This window comes from Pinus tabuliformis, chromosome 5_2 (genome assembly GCF_031772625.1).
Source record: "Pinus tabuliformis cultivar Carrire ecotype Pingquan chromosome 5_2, CPIR1, whole genome shotgun sequence".
Taxonomy (NCBI): domain Eukaryota; kingdom Viridiplantae; phylum Streptophyta; class Pinopsida; order Pinales; family Pinaceae; genus Pinus; species Pinus tabuliformis.
The window spans coordinates 828,848,690-828,871,241 of NC_142306.1; the positions used below are offsets into that span (position 1 = coordinate 828,848,690).

Consider the following 22,552-nt stretch of genomic DNA (forward strand, 5'->3'; position numbering starts at 1 on the left):
AAAACACAAGAGAACTCAAGTTCAGATGTCAAATTATCAAAAGCCCCCAAAATGATGCCACTTCCTTCTATTTATCTTTGCTGCCCCCTTCTCTCCTTGTGGGCTCCACCCATTCGACCTCCTTTCTCTTCTTCCTGCTCCCTAGCTCGATTTTCCTAAGGGGTTCAAATTCCCCTCTTTGGGTGGCCCCTCTATCCCACTACCAAATTAATTTTTCATTTTCTCTAATGTTGGTGGCCTCCATTTCTCCTAAAATTAAGCGGGGACTCCCTCAACCCCCTTTTCCTAAGTTTTACATTCCAAAATATTTCCCAGCACCCAAATTGCAAAAACGAAATTTTTTCTTAACAAAATTAATTTAATTGGGGATATTACAGTGGTTTGCTTCGATTGTAATCAAATGATTTTAAATAGAGGTCATCTAATTAGAATGATTGACTTCCATGGTCTTAATGAGTTGAGCTTGTTTGAGTTGCATATCCTTAATCATTTGAGTCAACTCCTTGATGAGATCACTATCATTTTCCTTCACTTCAACTTTTGCTTTGACCTTTCTTTTATCTCCATATTTTTCTTCAAAGGCATCAATGATTAATTCTAGAGAATAGAAATTGTTAGCAGGTAAGTCTATGAATCAATCCAAAGCATCGCCATCTAATGAAAAGACGAAAAGTTTCATTTTAACGTCCTCATGGTTAATATCATGACACCATTTGCTCACACAAAGGTTGAAATTTCTAAGGTGGTTTCAGTACTAATGGCATTGTTACCTACAAAAATAAACAACTCTTCAATGGCTTCATCCAGAATAAAATTCGGATAGCCCGGAATGTTAGTAAAATCACAAGGGGCGAGCAAATCATTCATGATGTCATGCTCACTTGACCCTGAAAGAGCAAATTGATACTACAGAGAGAGGCTCCTGTATAAGATTAGCAAGAAGTCTACGAGAAGAAACCTTCTCGCATAAATTCTTGTAGAAATGAAACAAGTGGAGTCGCCACTTGAACATGAATCTAACTCTAAAAATCCAAAATGCAAGAACCGAAAGTTAGTCGTATTCAAGGTACAAGAGGACCTGTCCCCTGACAACAACACCAAAAAATGTTGCGTTTCACTTGCACACCTAGGTTAATGTGAGAAAAATCCTTAACCCCACAAGGTGTGATCTTGGTGGCAAACTAAGAGAAGGCGCTATCAGCGAATCCCAACTCTATCCATTAAAACTCTCTCCTATTTAAGCTAAGGGGGGTGGTCCCTAAAGAAAGTTAATAAAGTGAAATGTGAGGTTCTAGGAGACTAAGGTTAATGGAATCACCTATCAAAGATAACTTGATTTCAAGATGTAAACAAACAAATATATGAGCAATATTCAATGATATATTCAAAGGATAAAGAGTATAGACTAGTGCTTAAACAAATAATTGCTCAAAGTAAATGACAAGTACTTGCTCAAATGGAAATTCAAAGTGCAATGATAAGCAATCTTGCAAAACCAATGTTAGATCAAGATGAACTAATAAAATATTACTTGCAAAATATAAATGAAGATTGTACTTGTAAAGGAAATGCTCAAGTAACAAGAGATAATGACATCAAATATAATGAGTCAATTCATCATCAAAATGACAAGTACATTAGATAACAATATTGCAAGTAAAACTTAAAATGCTCACAAGATGACTAAATTAAAATGATGTGCAACCTATCTATGTGGAATGCAATTATCTTGGTTAGTTTTAATCTATATGCCTATCCTAAAGTGAGAAATTCTCCTCTCAAGTTCTTACCAAGGGGTAAGGATTGGGGTGACTTGCAAGGAAGAGGGGCTGAGGAGACACTAAGTCTGTTGTTAATGATATCCTTCCCCTAGTCCTTACAAATCACGCGTGCTGTTGTTCCTACAAGGGGACAAATCCACCTTCATAACTGCAGGGTCATGCACTTTACTCCGTACCAAATGGAAGAAATTTCAAGGAAAACTGGTCCTATGTTATCTATACAACCAAGCTTATGCTTGGAGGTAAGTTTTAGAGATGCAAATTAGTACTAAAATGCCTAAATGAGATGCTTGAGTGAATGTTATTGCTTCCAAAGAAAAATATTGATATCAATGCTTAAAAATAAGAGGTAATGCTCAAGTAAATGGTACCAATATCTTCAATGGGAAAGTGAAAGTGAAAATTAGCTCAATGTAGCTCCACAAGTTCCAAATAGATTGCTTGCAAGTAAATGAAATAGATGCCAAATTGCTTCAAATGAAATGACACAAGAATGCTTTAAGAGACATCAACAATAATCAAAATGCCACATAAACATGAGTTGACAATAAGATGATGAAGCAATGTATTCAAGAGACTTGTGAAACCAAGTAGATGGATAAATAAACTAGTCTAAGCTTGCCAAATAAATGTAAAGTACTTGCTTGCTCAAAAAAAATATTGCATGTGTTGTAGTAGATTGCACAATACAAGTATTCAAGAAATGGAAATGACAAACTAAACCAAGCTCAATTTATGCAAAATAGATATGAGTGTTATGTTAAGAGACTAATCATGCATGAATGAGATTAGCAATGAGATTAACAAAAAAGAATTAGAGAAACTAAACTAAAGAGATTAGTCCACCCACAAACAAAGATCCTCCCTCTAAATGAGGGGGCGGTATACCATGGGAGAAACTCCCAAGCTCCCTAAAAAAAGTTTTTATTAGAGTGATATTACAATGAAGAAAATCCTTTCAAAGGCTTCCAATGAAACAAGAGGAAATTTTACAAAGTAGTCACTTATAAGAACAATATTTCCTCCTCCTTGAGAGGGAAAAAACTTAGCACTTGAGGTACAAAAGGGGCTTCTTCAAATCTGAGAATAAATGGGACTAGGTAGAAATTTATGCTTGTAAAATTGTCTTTAATATATATATATATATATATATATAGTGCAATGTTCCATTAAATTTTTGGGATTAGGGAGCATGGGAGTAGGGGGTGCACATGGGGGATGTGTGGAAGCACCCCCACTATTGAGGGAAATTCAGGGTGGAACGGGGGAGCATCAAGGTCCCTAGCATAGGGCCCTTTGTCTCTAAAATTATAAATATGGGGATGAAATTCGAAGGGGAGTAAATAAAAATGATAAGCATAAAACCCTACCAATAACAATTCATCCCATGCAAATTCATCATTGTGCAATCTAGTGGAAATGCTATAATCTTTGCCAATCTTAAAATCTTAAAAAATGTTACGTTTGTTGGATTGTGAATGGGATATGGAATTCTACTTAAGTCTGATGAGGCTCCAACATTTTGAAACAATTAATGATAATGTTAAAACTTTATATAAATTGATAGAAGAGTTAAGATAAAGAAGAATGTCACTTTTACTATTAATTACTAAGTTCACAAACTCCTTGAATCTCTATCCCCTATCTTTGTTGTATCCTAAAGGTTTTTTGGAACATGGAAAATGTTGAGGGTGCATTGCCATGGAAGATTGTATATATGCCATTATCTATATGGAAATATGGCATACTCGTGAAATGTTTCATCATAATGCAAATACTTTTCCACCGTAAAATGTCCAGGAGTCTTTTTTTAGTATACAAGTTGTATTGTTATTAAATATTTCTGATTAGACCATCTTGCCTTTCCATTGCGTTTATGTTTTGAATCTTGATTGGCTTCTTCATTTTTAAGGTGTTCTTATATTTCGTTGTCTTGAAAGGTAGAATTATTGCAATGTTGGAGAAAAATGGGACACTTAAAATTGCGAATGTAGGAGATTGTGGGCTACGTGTTCTTCGAGAAGGTAGCTAACTTTGGTAAACCTGACTGCTACATTTTGAAATGAGTATATTTGAAAATATTAGAGGGATAGATGAGCCATCATTGTTATTTTGAGCCTTTAATAGACATTAGGATTTTGTAGGTCGGATAATATTTGCCACATCTCCACAAGAACATTATTTTGACTGCCCATTCCAGTTAAGCTCTGAGATTGCTGGCCAAACATACAAAGATGCAACGGTATGTACTTTAGTACCATATTTTACTAGGGAAGTCAAGGTTGATCTTTTAGAGCATTTTATACATGTTATAGATGTTTTTAGTACTTAAATAATCCAAACTTGTGCTCTCTTTCGAATTGAATTTAAGTTCCTCGTAGAACTAATAACCTGGTAACTTGTAACTTATAATATATAGTCCAGGAGTTAATGACATCATTCATTGCTTGAAATGTTTTGGCATTTTATAAATCCAAATTTTGAATCTTCGTTAGTCAAAGTAAAGGTTCCTTTGTCGTGTGAAATTAATTTCATAATTTTTTTGAGACATTTCCTTTGGCTGAAGATTGGAGGGAACTATGATGAATAAGCATTAAAACACGGGACATTTTATTTAGTGTTTAAGGTAATCACATGGGTAAAATTTTAAATTTTATAGGATTGCATATGTTCAGATGTACTGTGAGACGTTGTAATATTTATTTAATCTAAAGATTATTTAAAAATAATGATGATGTATTATGGTAAAGTAAAAATAAATCGTATATAACAATTGACATGGAAGTCAATGCTATATTAATAAGATTAAGTGGTTAACAAAAATAATGAGTGGTTAACAAAAATAATGAAGCTTATCTTTTTATATATATAACATTCTTGTATGTCATTAAACATAATGATATATACCGAGCGTAGTCTACAGAGGCCTCAATTTTGCCATTCCTGTGGGATTTTGCAAAAATCTGGTGAAAGGTTTTGGAAATCTGGGATACAACTGTGACGTTTCAATATTTTAGGTGTCCCAAGGTTTTTAGGGTGTTAATCAATTTTCACCATAAAAAAAATTCAACCAGGCCAACTACTCCTAACTATTGGAAAAAAATGGCAGGATTTCAGATTTTTGGCTGGGCAAAATTGACACGTCAGTAGATGACGCCTCTTTTTTTTCTCTTCACCTATCACCATTTTTTTTCACGTCTTACTGGATTGAATGTGGCAGCGGGCCGTATCATTTTTGTCTTTGCATATTCTCTCCCCTATGGCCACCTTTTTTTTCCTAAAATGTATTGGAGCCACCCCAGTCAAATTGGGCATTTTTTAATGGTATTGGAGTCACACCAGTAAATGTGGCATTGGGCATTTATAGAGGACTTTGTCAAGTTAAAGTTCGGAACACATTTGGAGAGACACGTTGATCGATTAACAGAGGAGGTGTATTAAGTTTTATACCAATCATGAAAGAGGGACAAAGAAGAAATTGGCGTCTGCTAATCAAAGCTCGACCTGGTTATCAATCAAACGGAAAGGAAACAACTTCCGAGAAGGATCAGAACTCAACGCCCCGCAGCACAGACCTGGCAGCTATCTAAAGACCGACCCCGACGGTATAGTCTATTTAGTGGTGAACGCCGACGGCATCAAATTCGACCTGCAGCACAGTGGCATCTCGTGTATAGAAGAATCTGGTGGATGTAAATAGTGACTTGTAAGTGTATTGCATGTTGGCTGCATTAACTCTGACAGAAAGGCGATGGTGTATTCTGTGATGGATAAAGGCGGCTTCAGCGTCGAAGAATTAGAGGTTGTAGAAATCCAAAGATCCTGTGGGAGCACATGCAATTTGAGAACACGGTTTCTGAATGGCGAAGACATCTATCCAGGGATCCTTGTAGACATCTAGAGCTGGATCAGTTCGAAGGTATACAATATTATTGCCATCAAATAACAAATCCTGACGATATAATAAGTGAGAAATGAGCCATACAGACTAGATGAAATGAAATTAGGAAACTTGCTTGATATATATACAAACCTTCTATGTGATGAGATTGGGCGAACGGTTCCAATGAGAATTACAAAAGTTGCTTGACACATGCACAACACATTTGTTTGTCATTTCTGAGCCTGCTTGATACATAACACCTCTTTATGTCATTTCTAAGTTTGCTTGATATAATACAGTATTTTATTTTCGTCTCTTTTGTCTTTTTGAATATGCTCCATCGTTCAGTATAATATTCATATTATATATGGACAAAGGCTTGAAAATGGGATCCTTATCTATTTTGGAAATGGGACAAATCCTAAATCCATATAGGGTTGTAATAGATATGTCTGGAGTATAATCCTAGTTGTATGGAAAGGAAAATAAAACAGCACTTCAGAAACAAATAACTATTTTCAAGTGTATATATATATATATTGTTGAGATAATAAGGATCTTGTAGATTTGTGGTGAACACTTGAACAAACACTAATCCAACCAAACAAAAAATATAACAGCACTTTTAACAATGATCGCAATAGATGAATGCAAACCATATGCTTGAAAGAGAAATCCAACATAAGGGAGAACCTAAGAAACTAGATTCGCTCCCTTGGCCCCATGTGTCCTGAATCGGATGAATCAAACACGATTCGGTGCGGCACATGTCCTCCAGATCGTGTCCCGATTCTAGGACATGTGTCACGGAATTTTTCCCTCCGCGCGCCTTTAAAAGTGCAATTTGGCCCTTCTTTTCTTCACCAAAGTCATTGTGGGTGAGCTGTGGGTGTGTGAGAGCTAAGAGCAAAGGGTGTTGGAGCATTTTGGAGGCGATTCAAGCCAAAGATAAGTGCATTTTCTCTCTATTTTTGTTGCATTTTTATTACAGTAGTTTGCGTGTGCATTTGTTTTACAAATTTGTGTATTTTTTCTTTTTTTTTACAGCATTCCAATGTTTTTAAAACTGGAACCGGTGACCGGGCCGGTCCACCTAATGAACCGGTTTACCGACCGGAACTGGTTTGGTCTAAACGAACTGGTTTTAAAAAAATACATTAAATAATTAATTTTTAATGAAACAAAACTATTTTTAAGATGTAAAACCATGATTCCAAGCCAATAGAGACAAAATATGCAAATTTTGCTCATTTATATACCATGTAAAGGTGAATATATCAAAATGGCACCGAGTACAATACATATCATCGACAAAATAGCAAAATACATAAGAAATGAGGCTCTAAATGGCCTATAAAGTCCAAAAACAATGCTGCAAGCTATGAGGCCATTGGCCTACTACAAGTCTACAGTGTACACATGATCAATCATCAAGTCCATCACCACTACTAGACACAGGATCATCATCAGGAGCTACATAGACATCATCTGGTTCAGAGTCTGAGGATGCCTCAGCCTGATCTGCAACCTCAGTATCAATGCCACCAATGACAATAGAAGTGGACCTAATGGAAGCACGAGTTTGTCGACCTACACGACTAGTGCCTTCCATTGGTTCCTTGCCTTTCCTTGATGCCGCTACTGATCCTGGTTCTGATGCCGCCACATCATCTGCCTCATCCCCCGCTAAAGCCATGTCGATATCAAAATCAGCCTCAAACACAGGATCTTCAGTCTCCTCCACCCATTCTGATGTTGGATCAATATCGTCCAACACAATGGTATATAGATCAGGTGATTTGCTCATCATTTGGTTCCTCCTCAGTCGAAGGTTGTATTGCACAAAAACAAGATCATTTAACCATTTTTGTTCCAAACGGTTTCTCTTCTTCGTGTGTATGCGCTCAAAAACAGATCAATTGCGCTCACAACCTGAAGCACTGCAAGTTTGACTGAGGACTCTAATTGCAACACTTTGCAATTGAGGACACTGGCCACCAAATGACTCCCACCAATGTGCTGCAAAGAAAAAGACATTAATTAGTAACTTAGTTTATAATTTGAATTGTAAAGAACGTAAACAATTTTAACTTGAAATGAAAAACAAAATGGAAATTGGAATTGCTTACCTGGTTGGTCCACATCTCTTGCCATCTTTGCCAAGTCTTTGCCAAAAGTACCACTTGCCATATTGAAAATAGTAAGCTGTCTATGTATTTCCAACTGGTCTACATGGCTAGGGACCATGCGCTCCAAGCAATCAATCAATCCAACTCTAACCTCCCCATCATGCTGATCTCCTAGCCGATTTTTATAGTGATACCTTGGGTTCAAAAAATACCCGGCTGCATGTATAGGACGATGGAGTTGATTGTTCCATCTGTTATCAATGATCTCCCATATACGGCCATATTTAGCTAACCTGTCCTTGTAAGCTGCCCATATCTGCTCCTTTGCCTGATCCATAGCTTCATAAATGTAGCCCATGGCCAATCTTTCCCCATCCACCAACCTTAGCACCTTAATAAGGGGATCGGTAATTTTCACAAGCTCTACAGACCTTTTCCAAAAATAAGTGTCTAACACTTTCTTTTTGGTGTCTTTTCCATCTGGTCTACGAGCCCACCGAGATTCAGACCATTCATCAGAGGAAAACATTTTCTGCAAGTTTTTATGTTGACCATTGAGACATTGCAACGTGAGGAAGTGAGTTGCAAATCTCGTAATTGCAGGCCTAACAAGCTCTTTGCCTCCAGTGTGTTTCCTCATTAGGTTCAATACCCATGAGTGGTTGTAAATTTATTTTGTAATGCACTTGGCATGCTCTATAGTGTTTTTTACCCACTCCACTTTGCCTATATCCTCAAGCATGAGGTCTATGCAATGTGCAGCACATGGAGTCCAAAATATGGTCTTATATTTGGCCTCAACCATCTTTCCAGCAAGAACATAGTTTGAGGCATTATCAGTGATGACCTGCACAACATGCTGCTCCCCAACTTCCTGAATAACGTTATCCAAAAGCTCAAATAGAAGGATTGCATCCTTTACCTTATTAGATACATCAACTGATTTCAAAAACATGGTTCCTTGAGGGCAAGAAACAAGGAAATTAATGATAGTGCGGTTCTTTCCATCTGTAGCAATTTACAGGGTAAGTTCCTCAGAAAGAACACCAGAAGGACACCGCTCACAACCAGATCACAGATCAATACACTAGTATTTTTGACGTGGTTAAAACCCTCAAAGAGGGAAACAGTCCACGGCCTGCGCCAACGTGGCTACTACAGGCAATTTATTAATCAAAGAATGAAAATTTACATAAGCTTCTCTCATGCACGGATTACCCGAACAATGACCCTCCATGCGCTTTAAATAGAATTCATGGACCAATCGGGTGTCAAGCCACGGATCAAGTGTCGGTAATACCGAGGAGAGAGTGAACCGTCGGATCACTACATATCGTGATCGTCGGATTGTAAGTTACAAAATGTACAACGGTAAAGAAACACACTTTACCTAACTCTATACCTAACTCTATACTAGACCAAGTTGAACTTAACTATTTCCTGTGTGTCGGAATATCCTAACATCCCCCCTTAAGAACAACTTGGGATAGGATTGAAGGATTTACAAATATGACACAATAGGAGAAGGAAGGAGGCACTAGAGCCTATCCCCCCTTAGTGACAACTTCCTGAACTCCAAGCATATATCGAAGTTTAGTGAACTTCGCCTCTGTGAGAGCCTTTGTGAAGATGTCTGCAACCTGATCATCTGTTGAACAATATTGCACTTCAAGAACATGGTCATGAATGAGCTTTCTGATGAAGTGCATGTGTAGTTCAATGTGTTTGCTGCGCTGATGCTGGATTGGATCTTTGCATAGCTGAATGGCACTTTGATTATCACACCAAAGTGTGGTTGGATGCTGCTGCTCAAAGCCAAACTCTGATAGGATCTGACGAAGCCACAAGGCTTCCTTACTAGCTTCCACGGCACCACGATACTCTGCTTCTGCTGACGAAAGAGAAATGGCAGCTTGTTTCTTACAAGCCCATGTAATAGGTCCTGAACCAAGAGTGAAGACATAATCGGCAGTAGACTTCCGATCATCAGGGTCACCAACCCAATCAGAATCAGTGAAACCAACTAATAGAGGAGCTGCTTTGGCACTGTAATGAATCCCAAACTGTACTGTACCTCGAACATAACGAAGTATTCTTTTAGCTGCTTTCCAATGACTTTCACGGGGGTTTTGCATAAAACGAGAAACAAGGCCAACAGCAAAGGAAAGGTCAGGACGAGTATGGGTTAAATACAAGAGTTTTCCTACAAGTTGACGGTATAAGGTAGCATCAACTTCAGGAGAAGTACAAGAGACTGAAAGTTTGACTCCAGACTGAAAGGGAGAAGGGGCTGGCTTACAGTCTTCCATGTGAAAATGACGAAGAATATCACAAGCATACTTGGACTGGGAAAGGGAAATACCCTCCTTGGATTGCAAGACTTGAAGACCGAGAAAATAGTGTAAGTGTCTTAAGTCTGTCATTTCAAATTTCTTTTTAAGGCTGGACTTCACAAGGTTTATAAGGTTGGGATTACTACCAGTAAGAATAAGATCATCAACATAAAGAACAAGGATGATAAGAGAGTTGCCCACTTTCTTGGTGTAGACAGTATTGTCAGAATAACACCTAGAAAAGCCAGATTCTAAAAGAAAGCTATCCATTTTGGCATACCAAGCCCGAGGAGCTTGCTTGAGACCATAAAGAGATTTCTTAAGTCGACATACAAGGCTGGAGTCTGTTTGGATGAAGCCAATGGGTTGTTCCATATAGATTTCTTCATGCAAGTCCCCATGCAATAAGGCAGATTTAACATCCATCTGATGGACTTCCCATTTTAAAGAGGCAGCAAGGGAAAGAACAAGGTGGATAGAGTTCATTTTGGCAACAGGGGAGAAGGTTTCAGTGTAGTCAATGCCTTCAACCTGTGAAAAGCCCTTAGCAACAAGACAAGCTTTATGTTTATCAACTTTCCCATCTGGTCCATACTTGGTTCTGTAAACCCATTTACATCTAACAAGTTTGCGTCCCTTTGGTAGAGGAACAAGATCCCATGTATCATTTGCCAACAATGAATGATATTCTTCATTCATAGCTGCTTCCCAATGTGGATGGCCTGAAGCTTCTGCAAAAGTGTCAAGATCATGATTTACTGGAGCTTGAGCCAGTAAAGAAGAGGCTCTTTCAAACTGAGAACGTGTACGTCGCTGATATGTAGGATCCCCGACAAGATCACCTGCTGCATCCCGAGTAGCACGGACCCATCTTGGAAGTTGAGGATCCTGAGAAGGTGGGGGAGGATTATCATCCTCACTTTCATCATCTGAAGAAGAAATGTTTTCAAAAGTAGAAGAGATAGGAAGAGGTGGCACATCCGCCGGACTAGGCTCGCAGGCCGATTTATTTTCATCAAATTTTACATTTCTTCTAATGATAACATTTTTGGACTTAAATGGAATAAGTCTATAACCTTTTACATCTTCAGAATATCCAAAAAAAGTACATTTCTCACTCTTAGGTTCTAAAGCTTTATGATTTTCATCTGGAATATGGGCCCATGCTTCACTTCCAAAAACACGAAAGTGACTTACATCTGGTTTAATGGAACTCCAAGCTTCTTCTGGAGTGATATTCTTTAGAACCTTAGTAGGAGTGTGATTGATTATATAATTTGCACAATTAATTGCTTCGGCCCAAAAACTAAGACTGAGTCCTTTAGATTGCAGCATACAATTAGCCATTTCCTTTAAGGTGCGATTTTTCCTTTCAGCTACACCATTTTGTTGTGGAGTGTATGGAACAGTATGTTGCATTTGAATTCCATTTTCGGTGCAAAAGTTGATGAATGTGTTTTTAACATATTCTCCACCATTATCAGTTCTTAGCTTAAGAATTTGATGTCCAGATTGTTTTTCAACAAAGGCTTTGAAGGCCAAAAATGTGTTAAATACTTCGCTCTTGAGTTTTAAGAAGTATACCCAAGTGCGTCTGGAGAAATCATCAATGAAAGTTAAGAAATACTTGCAGCCAGAGAATGAAGCAACAGGAAGTGGACCACATAAATCACTGTGCACAAGCTGTAAAGGGGCTGAGGCGTGCCAAGAGGCACGTTTTTCAAAACTGTCCCGATGATGTTTTCCGAGTACACATCCGGAACAAACACCATCTCTGCAAGATACCATAGGAAGACCTGTCACCATATTTTCTTTACATAGAAGCTGAAGGGAGCGATAGTTTAAGTGACCAAATCGCTCATGCCAAAGTTTGCTCACTTCATCATTATGAGCAACAAATACTGAGGGAAGATTTGATGACCCAAAGTTGTGAAACTTATACAACCTTGTGGAATCATCAGCAATGCCAGTAGCTAGAATCTGTTTAGGATCTCTCAGATCCTTGATTACAACATCATGAGGTGAAAATTCAACAATTTTACCTTCAGCTGAATGAGTTATCTGATATACAGATAGAAGGTTGCAGGATAAGGTTGGAACACATAATACATCATTAAACTGACCATTGTCTAGATGAATAGTTCCAGTCCCTACAACATTAAGAGATCTATCATCACCAACATATATATTTTTGGTGTTACAATCATTTAAAGAAGAAAACATGGCTTGGCTTTTGGCCATGTGATAAGAGGCTCCAGAATCAATGAGCCACTCATGAGAATGAGAAGAAGATACATTTAATGCATAACCAGACTGAGATGATTGACAGCGACATGCAGAAAGTGCCATTCCTGAAGATGAAGTTGAAGTTGAAGTTGAAGAATGCTCCACATGGATGTTATGTTTCTTCATTGCGGCTTCCAAGGCTTCCATCTTCTTAAAGCATTTAGATTCTAAGTGGCCATCTCGATTACAAAAGTTACAATGTCTATTAGTCTTCTTCCATTTGTTTTTATTGGTCTTATCATTTTGCTGAAATGATCTTTCATTTTGAGGCTGAGTTTGCTTAGGAACCTTGTTTGGTTTAGGACCATTCTTTTTAGGATATGACTTCTTAGGATTCTTTGAATTTGGTTGCTGCTGGGCGGCTAACGCTTTCTTGGAAGAGTTTCCAAGATTAAGAAGACCAAGGTGTAAGAGTTTTTCTTGTTCTCTTATTAAAGAATCACAAAAAGAGTCAAAGGAAGGGGCCTTGTAGTCTTTTCCTTGACAAATGAAAGCTTCCCTTGTAGAATGGAAGGTGGAAACAAATACAGAGTAGGCTGGTCCCAACTTAGTAAGGATGGAATAAATAAGGTTACTATCTTCTTTCTTAACCTTAACACTTTCCAAGAGATATCTAAGGGTCTTGAATTTGGACAAGAAATCTTCAATGCAAGAAAAATTATTAGGATCCAATGTAAGCAACTCATTTTCAAGTTGATGGGCTCTAATTTCATTTTTAATCCCAAAAACTTTAGTGATTTGTTCCAATGCTTCATGAGGAGTTTCAAGTTCTGCAATATGGAATCTAAGATCAGGAGAAATAGACATCCCTATCAAACCACGTGCTTGATCTTGTCTATTTTCCCATTTTGCAGCCTTGTCTTCATCTTTTGGTTTCTTCTCTTGGCCTGTGGCTATTCTGTAGAGACCTTTACTTCTAAGTAAATCTTCCATGTAGGATATCCATTGGAAGTAGTTAGTGCTGTCAAGAATGACTTGGCATGGACTTTCCATTTTAAAAAAAAAACTGAAGCTGAAGATGCTGAAAGTAAGTGTTCCAATGGATAGATCTCGAAAAATTAGGCTGTTTTAAAAAAAACGGCTCTGAAAAAGGCTTCCGGATGAAGAAGTTATGGCTTTTTGAAAATTTTTTTGTTGAAGTTGCCGGCAAAGTGCGCGAATGTGCGGGAATGAAATAGTCCACCCCCACAAAATGGAGACTTGAACCCAAGATCTCTACTCTCTTAAAATAGCTTTGAACCAATTGATCTATACAAAAAATTTGAGAGAGAGAGAGAGAGGGGGGGGGGGCCTTGGTTTGCGTGCTTGTCTTGAGAAAGCTTTTTTTCCCTACAAAACACAAAACACAAAACCCAACACGGACATGCAAAGAAAACGAACCTTATGGCTCGAAGTTAGCTTTAGCAAAAAAACTAGATATTTTCAAAAATGAACCTTGCGGCTCAAAGTTAGCTTTAGCCGAAAAACTAAATATTTTTCTCAATGTTTCTGATTTTCCGAGATCACACTAAGGTGCGGGGAAAAGAGCATACGCATGAGAAAAATCCTTCCTTTCTGTTTCTGATTTGCCCAGATCGCACAGAGTCGCAGGGCAAAGAGCATACGCAGAAATGAAAGGTATAGATCCGGTTTAAAAAAAGCTAAATAAACCGAAACCGAAATAAGCAGAGAGAAAATAACAGTAAACTGCAAATAAAGACTGTATACTTCCAGATCTTAAAAATGACGCAGCTAGGGCTACTGGAAACCTTTTTGCGTGAAACGAAAGGGGTTCCTCACTGGAACAGATGCTCCGAACACAATAGAGCAGTCCTCTCGGCCCGAAAGCAGTTAGAAACAGTAGATCTAGGAAACGGCAGTCGGATGCAGTTCTACCGGCTTCAGATTTGGATCACCAACGGACGCGGCCCTCAAATAGCTCTGATACCATGTAGGAATTTACAGGGTAAGTTCCTCAGAAAGAACACCAGAAGGACACCGCTCACAACCAGATCACAGATCAATACACCAGTATTTTTGACGTGGTTAAAACCCTCAAAGAGGGAAACAGTCCACGGCCTGCGCCAACGTGGCTACTACAGGCAATTTATTAATCAAAGAATGAAAATTTACATAAGCTTCTCTCATGCACGGATTACCCGAACAATGACCCTCCATGCGCTTTAAATAGAACTCATGGACCAATCGGGTGTCAAGCCACGGATCAAGTGTCGGTAATACCGAGGAGAGAGTGAACCGTCGGATCACTACATATCGTGACCGTCGGATTGTAAGTTACAAAATGTACAACGGTAAAGAAACACACTTTACCTAACTCTATACCTAACTCTATACTAGACCAAGTTGAACTTAACTATTTCCTGTGTGTCGGAATATCCTAACACCATCGGACCATCCATCTGACATAATGGAACAACCTATTTTGAGCCATGAATCTTTAAAATCAACCAAATACTCATCAATGGAAGATATCTCTTTTTGCAAAAGAGCTCCCCTCAAGTCATGCATACTAGGGCCTTTGAAGCACTTTCCTGCAACTATAACAGAGTCCCACATAGCTTGGTAATAAGGTGAGCGAGAAGCATTAAATGGGATATCTGAATCATACCACCATCTAGCAATGTACTGGTGAGAAGTTTCTTTGCATTGTCTTTTCCAATGTTGATCCAAAGTGGGTTGAGAACTTGGCTGGGAGGAAGTGGGATTAGAAGAGGCAATGTTGGCAAAAGATGAGAAATAACTTTGGATGCTTGTTCTCTTTGTTCCTTTTGATGGTTGGCCAATAGAAGGATGAACATAGTGAAAGGGGTCATTGGTGGAAGGGATAGAAGTGGAGTCTTGAATCTCATAATCATCATACCCACTCTCAATCATGGCTTCAAATAATTCCCTCTTCCTTGCAATGTCATCTTGGATGGCCTCCTCCCTAGCCTTATCCTCATAAAATTTTTCAAGCTTGGAAATGTATTCTGCCCTAATAGGACCTAACAGTGCATTTGGTGCATCACATGGCTTTACTTGGCCTCTTATCCCAGCCAAGTGTTGTTTCAACCTAAGAATACCCCCACCTCCAATAGATTTATGGCATAATTTGCATATCATTTTTCCATCAATTACATCACAATGAGCCCATGCACCGTCCTTTCCTTTTGGAGCCATGTTTGCTTGAAATAATAACAATTTGCAAAGAAATCTGCCATTTAAAAAAAAAATTGCAGCTAAGCAAAATGGAAAACCAAAGATAAATGTAGGAAAACAAATGCACATGCAAGGCTCAAGCTACAAAATTTGATAGCATAGAGCTAGAGAGTTTATAGCATACATGATAGATCATAGAAGTGAGAAGTTTATAACACATAAAAAAAAATTCATGGACAACAGACTCAAATGAGGAATTATCAAGTGCAAATCCTTACCTGGAAATGCAAACTAGCTCCCTTAGCCTCCTCTTGAAGATGGCAACTCCACTGACAGCTACACACTATCTCCAAAATAGCTCCAACTCCAACTCCAAGATGACTACTTCAGCAAAAACTCCACACTCTCCAAGCTCACAAACAAACTCACAAACACTCACAAACACTCCAAATCAGTTGTGTGAGACAAATGAGAGTGAGAGGGGTCTCTTATAGCTTGGAGAGGGTGTTTTTGGAGGGAAAACACCTTTACCTCCCCCCCAAAACCCCTAAACCACAAACCAAATCCGCCTTTTTGCATGGTTCGGTGGGCATGCCAAAAACCGGCCGGTTCCGTCCTAAACCGGCCGGTTTTCACCGGTTAGGGCCCAAAAAAAGGCGAAATGCAAGGTATAACCGGGTTTTTTGGCCGGTTCGGACTGGCTAGCTTGCTAACTGGCCGGTTTGACCGGTAACCGGTTTTTCAAAACGGTTTTTAAAACACTGTAGCATTCATGTCTCAATCAAGGGCAATAGGGAAGGGGCAAGGGAAGGGGAAGAATGTCCCCATTGGAGATGCCCCTCCTCTTCCAATTTCATCAGGGTCTGCAAGTGTTCCCTCTATTGCAAGTGGGGTTGCAACAACAACTTCAAATGTTGAGGGAAGACAACAACCTCAAGATAACAAATATCCCTTGTGGAAATATGTCACAAGAGAGCAAGGGCCAGACAACAAGATGAAGGGAGGAGGCAATGTTGCTTGGAAATGCAACTATTGCAAAACTCATTTCATGAGCACATATTTCCGTGTGAAAGCTCATTTGTTGGCTTTACCAAGTTGTGGAATTGCAACATGTACACAGGTGTCTTTAACTAAGAGGAAGGAAATGGAAAAAGAGGCCAACCTTGGTATGGCAAAGGTGGTTGCAACATCTAAAAAAACAAGAATGAAGACCCCCTTCCATTCTTGAGGAAAAGAAACAACAAATTTCCATTTGAGAGTTCTGGTAGGGGACAAGCAGCAAAAAGAAAGGCAATGGCACTTGGTCCAATGGACAAGATTTTTTAGAAAGAGAAACAGGAAGAGCTTGATCTCACCATTGCATTTTTTTTATATCAAAACTTCATATCCTTTAATGTTGCACGCTCACCTTTATTTATTGAGATGTGTCGAGCTCTAACTCAAGGGGTTCCATTAGGTTATGTGGCTCTTGGGTTAGAGAAGCTTAGAACCACATTGTTGACAAAGACAAAGAAAGAGGTGGACAAAATGGTTGAGCTTATTAAATTAGCATAGCCAACATCTGGGGTTAGCATTGTTTCTAATGGATGGACAGATCCAGCACGACACCCACTCATCAACTTCATGGTGTCTTCCTTGAATGGTCCAGTTTTCTTGAAATCAGTGGATGCACTTGATCAATACAAGGATGCACAATATATGGGTGAGTTGTTTATTAAAGTTATTGAAGATGTAGGTGTTGATTCTTATGTGCAATTCATTACAAATAATGCACTTGTTTGCAAGACTATTGGCATGGTTGTGGAATCTAAATATCCACAAATATTTTGGATACCTTGCATTGTCAATCCTTTGAATTTAGCACTTAAATCTATTGCTTCTGATGTGCTTTGGATTGGAAGCATTATTGAGGATGGTGACATATCCGCAACTTTGTACAAAATCATACAAATGCCCTCACTATCTACAAGGAGTACACTAATCTATCATTATTGAAGATTGCCGATACACGGTTTGCCTCTTCATTCATCATGTTGAAGAGGTTGAGGGAGGTCGAGACCGCTCTTGGGGCCATGGTTATTATAGAGCTTTGGTCTTTTTGGAGAAAGACAGATTAAGTAGCCTCAAAAAGAGTGAAGGGCACAAGGTTAGATGATGCTTGGTGGGAGAGGCTAGATCTACTTATTCAAATCATGGACCCTATCATTTCTTTGCTTTGATTTGTAGATATAAACCAACCCATCCTAGGAGAGGTTTATGAGGGATGGGATTCCATGATTGAGTCTGTGAGGAGCATTATTTTATAGAGTGAGTGCCCCAAGTATGAGACATCATCAGAGGCCTTCTTCACCACCATACAGGATATTCTTGTTAGGAGATGAGACAAGAATCACACACCTTTACATTGTTTGGGTCACTCACTGAACCCGAAATAATACAACCATGAGTGGTTGAATGGTGGACTTTCCCACAGATTCCCTCCCCAAATGGATGGGGAAATTTCACAGGGGAGGAAAGCTGCATTGAGGCGGATTTTTCAGGATAGAGCATCCCTTAATGACGTGGAGGATTCCTTTGTAGAGTTTTCCACTGGCACTAGTCGATTTGCAGGATATGATGTGATTAGAGACAGGGGGGCTAAGAAACCCTATTCTTGGTGGGCAACTCATGGGGCAACAAGTCCTCATCTATAGCAGTTAGCCATGAGGCTCCTTTCTCAGGTGACTTCATCCTCTTGTTGTGAAAGGAATTGGAGCACATACGGGAATTTGTATAGTGTCAAGAAGAGCAGGCATGAGTAGTCCAGGGCAGAGACAATGGTGTATATGAACATTAACCTTCATCTTATTTATAGGCAGAAGGATGAGTGGTTGAAGGGAAATACAAATATGTGGGATGTATTTCCTGATGATGTTGGCATTGGCCAACATGGATCTTAATGATCTAGTGTTAGAGCCTGTCACTTTTGATGATGGTGATACTGTAGAGGGGTCATCCTCCACACTAGCAGATGTAGAGATGACATTGGATATAGAGGAGGAGGATGCAACAGAGGAGAGCAGTGGTGACCATGATGATGAGTACAGTGATGCTGATTTTGATTATGAGGATTGATGACTCATGAGCTACCTACTGCCTTTAGGCTTGTAGTTGTTTTGTATTTGCTATTTCTATTTTCCATTGGAATTGCTACTACCTACCATTGTACACATTTTGATTTTGATGACTTAATAAGAAAACTACAATATATTGTCTTTCTCCTATTGGATCATTGATGAATATGTATTATGATTTATCATTTATGTCACAATTGTATTTGTATGCATAATGTTACTTAGTAAAACTTACATCTAGATGAAGATCTATGTTTGAATCAATGAATTTGTATCATGAATGAGAATTTGTGTAAGATATATCTAATTTTTAATATATATATATATATATATATATATATATATAACATATTTGAACATGTCTTGTTCTGGGGGGTCAACGTGTTTGTGTTCGATACTCGAATCCCCGTGTCCTTCGTGTCTCGTGTCCTTGTGTCAGGTGACTCTCGAACATTGCTGTTCAAACACAATTACTTGAGAGAGAAGTGTTATAGGCAAGCTGCCCTTACACTTTTTATCAATTACAAATTGAATGAATGATTTAGAACGAAGAATGGTGATTTTTTTATACACCTTCATTAGGGTTTAGGCACTAGTACCAAGACATAACTAGGTTGGCTTTAACAGAAATAGATGATGCAAAAATGTGATAAATGGATTACATAGCCAAAAAGCGGGCCCATTAAGGTCCTCAATACCCCAAATAGTGGGTTAATGTGTGGCCATAATCTCAACACCCCGTGTTACTTTGAACATGGGGCTTGTTGCTGCAAACTATAGCGCTTTAGTGCAAAGCCTCACTAAGCAATCTAGATTAGAAGCAACAATGTGATTATGTAAAAATTGGCAACTAGGGCCAAATTCCACTCTGGACAACTCATTTGATGGAGATGATTATTACATTGAATTTTGCTTTACGAGAGGACCAAAATCGACCTAAAGATCATCAAATTTGGATAAGGAGAAATGTGTTTTTGAATTTATGCCCACTCATATGCAAATTGTCAAGGTCGGCCTCACCTCCATGTAGGCTCATAAAGCCCAAACGTCATGTCTCTTGACCCTCACCAATTTGTATATATAGATGTCTCCTCCAAGAGTCCAACCTCATTGGTGATACCCCAATTCATCTTATCACAAGAAAACTCATTTGATCTTGGTCGTAGGAGAGGAGCTACTCGAGCAAGGGTTAGAAGACTGTTTTGGGTTCCCTTTAGGGTTGTTGAGGGCCGCAGGCATCCAACAGTAGGGACAAGCAGGTGAAGGCTTGTTTGAGGGCTACTTGTGCATGGTTGGAGAGGTTCTTCCTCATTTTATTGGGCCGCAAGTTTTGTCTTATTGTAGGGTCCGAATTTCATGTTTGAAGCAGCCTACAAGGAGCCGCAGGTCTGTCCAAGAGATTGTAGAGGGGTTCGAGCCCTAGAACTTCAGATTGCAGAGGGCCGTTGTTGATTTGGGGTAGCATCGGATGTGCTCTAGCCACGAAATTTGGTGGAGAGGCTAAGGCACATGAGATCTCCAATACCCAGAAAGGGTTTGGGCAGATTCTAAACAATTTGGGAGGTATTAAAATAATTAATATTTTTAATGGAGTCCCTAAGTCTAAACTTAGGGAGATTAAAATATTATTCTGAATTAATATAAAACTGTGTTAGAATGGTCCAAAAGTCATGGATCAAGCCAGGTCTAATCTTAGTCGTTGATTAGGGACTTAATCTCGGCCGTTGATTAGGGACTTAATCTCGGCTGTTGATTTGTCAACGAGAAAAGTATAAGAGGAGGCTTGAGGGTCACTTGGAGAACACACCAAGAGATCAAGATTTCGACTTTCTGGTGCTAGGTTTGCTGAGAAAGTTGAGAGAGTGATCAGGAGTTGCAGCTGAGGGGCAGTGAATACAAAAGCAAAGAGGTAGAGATAGTGCCCAGAGGATCAGCGCAGCAACTGGGAAAGTTGAGGCAGAGGGCAGAAGCTAGAACTGCCAGAACAGTCGGGAAAGTTGACGCAGAGGGCAGAAGCCGAAACTACCGGGAACAACCGGAAATGCCGAGAACTGCTGGAACAGCTGGGAAAGCTGACACAAAGGGCAGAAGCCAGAACTACCGGGAACAAGCGGAACTGCCGGAATAGTCAGGAAAGTTGACGCAGAGGGTAGAAGCTAGAACTGCCCAGATTTTTCTCTGTTGGGTGAACTAGATTTGGCACCTAGATTGTATTATGAAACTGCTTAATAAATCAAACCCTCAGATAACTGCACTAGTTTTCTGGCATTGGGTTTTTTCGGGGACTTTAGTCCAAAAATAATAGTGTCATTTGTGTGCTTGTTTCTGTTTCCTTCAGTTGATGATATATAATGTGTTGAGCATGCATTTGTATTTATTTCTAGTATTTACATGGTAAATAACTTGTTAATTAACAGAACAAGTAGGTAGGAATAAATCAGTAAAGTGCATGAAGGGTTTCTAACGTGTTAGACTTAGAAATTCCATCAGCCGTGAGGCCTAAACTTGGGTTCGAACAACTGCATGTTGGATAAGAGGCTAAGGGAGGAAGGCCACAGCCTTTTGAAATTTGGAGGACTATTGCTTCAGGATGGGCCGCAGGTCTGTCCCAGCCTAGATAAAGTGAACTAGGGACCTAATTTAGTCATAGACCAACTCTAAGGGCCAACGAAGAGAAGCACCTTGTTTTCCTTGAAGAGCCGCAATTGAAAGAAGGTGTTTTGGAGCTGTTAGGTAACATAGCAGTGGGCTGTAAGAGACTCTAACCTACAACAGTTTGACTCCATCTTCAGAGGGCAAATTAGTTTGCTTCAGAATTGCAATCTTGGGCCATCCATTTATCTTCAATCTGGCAAGTCAATCTTGACTTTATTGTACTCTCTTTGCTGAGCATTTGATATCAATAATAAGAAGAATTGATTAAGGGGTTTCCCCATCTTGGGTTTTTCCCTTGGCTTGAGCCATATCTTTGTGTTCTCTTGTCTTGGCTTGTCTTCTACATCTATCATTTATGTTCTTTCTTCAGTTATTGTTAATGTGATAATGATTCATGTGATTGCAAATGGAAATGAAATGGACTGGTAAATGGGCTGATATGGAACATCCAAGTAATTGTCCTAAGGAAAGAACATGTTAACTCAAAAATTAACATGGTGTCAGAGCTTAGGTGACGACAAGCCCAAGCAAGAGAGAATGCAATCACTAAGAAACTTGTTAGTCTCCATTCAAGTCTTCATCATATCAAAAGACTGAAGCATACCTAGAATCGAGCTCCTTGTGGCATTAAATCAAATTCTGGGCATGATCACTACTGTGCTCATTTTGGAGGACTAATTCTCTCTATTTTTGGCTGAGTTTGGGGACACTTCTGTGCATTTGTTTGTAAAAGGATTGTCTATCTTGAAGGATGAAATCTTTTGTGATAGGGCTGAGCCACTGTGTTGCCTTCTTTGAAGGATTACAGTACTTGCTTTAACGAATCATCAGGCATGTAGTTGGAGTGAGACCGTGTATTCCTAGCAGGATAGCGCAGGATATGTTATCCTTTGAGATCCTCACATTGATCTGAGGCACTTCACATAGCTCTAGTGACTCTGGAATTTTTCAGATGACAATAACCCTTGAGGTGTCATAGTGACATGTTGACATAAGATTTAAGGATTTTGCATAAAATGATTTGGGTATAAGATGATAGTAATTGTCAGTTATACTGTCTGGTAGTGATTTATATGATAGAATGAGAGCTTCGAAATCCTTTGGCATGGTGGAATAAAGGCAATTCAAAAGTAAGGGTTTAAGTTTTTGGCTCAATTTTTATTTTTGGTTCATTGGCATAGGGTTTTTCTTGTATTTGTTCAGGTGATCAATATATTATTTGGCCTTTCTAAGG

At 39.0% G+C, this 22,552-nt stretch overlaps 1 protein-coding gene across 1 annotated transcript in view; it reads left to right on the forward strand.

Moving 5' to 3' along the window:
- Window positions 1-22,552, forward strand: part of LOC149161878 (putative protein phosphatase 2C 26) — a 198,317-nt gene that overhangs the window by 134,071 nt on the left and 41,694 nt on the right. Inside the window, exons 6-7 of the mRNA XM_089437075.1 lie at window positions 3,726-3,805; window positions 3,926-4,023. Coding sequence (XP_089293201.1) covers window positions 3,726-3,805; window positions 3,926-4,023 — 178 coding nt within the window. The remainder of the gene's footprint in view (window positions 1-3,725; window positions 3,806-3,925; window positions 4,024-22,552) is intronic.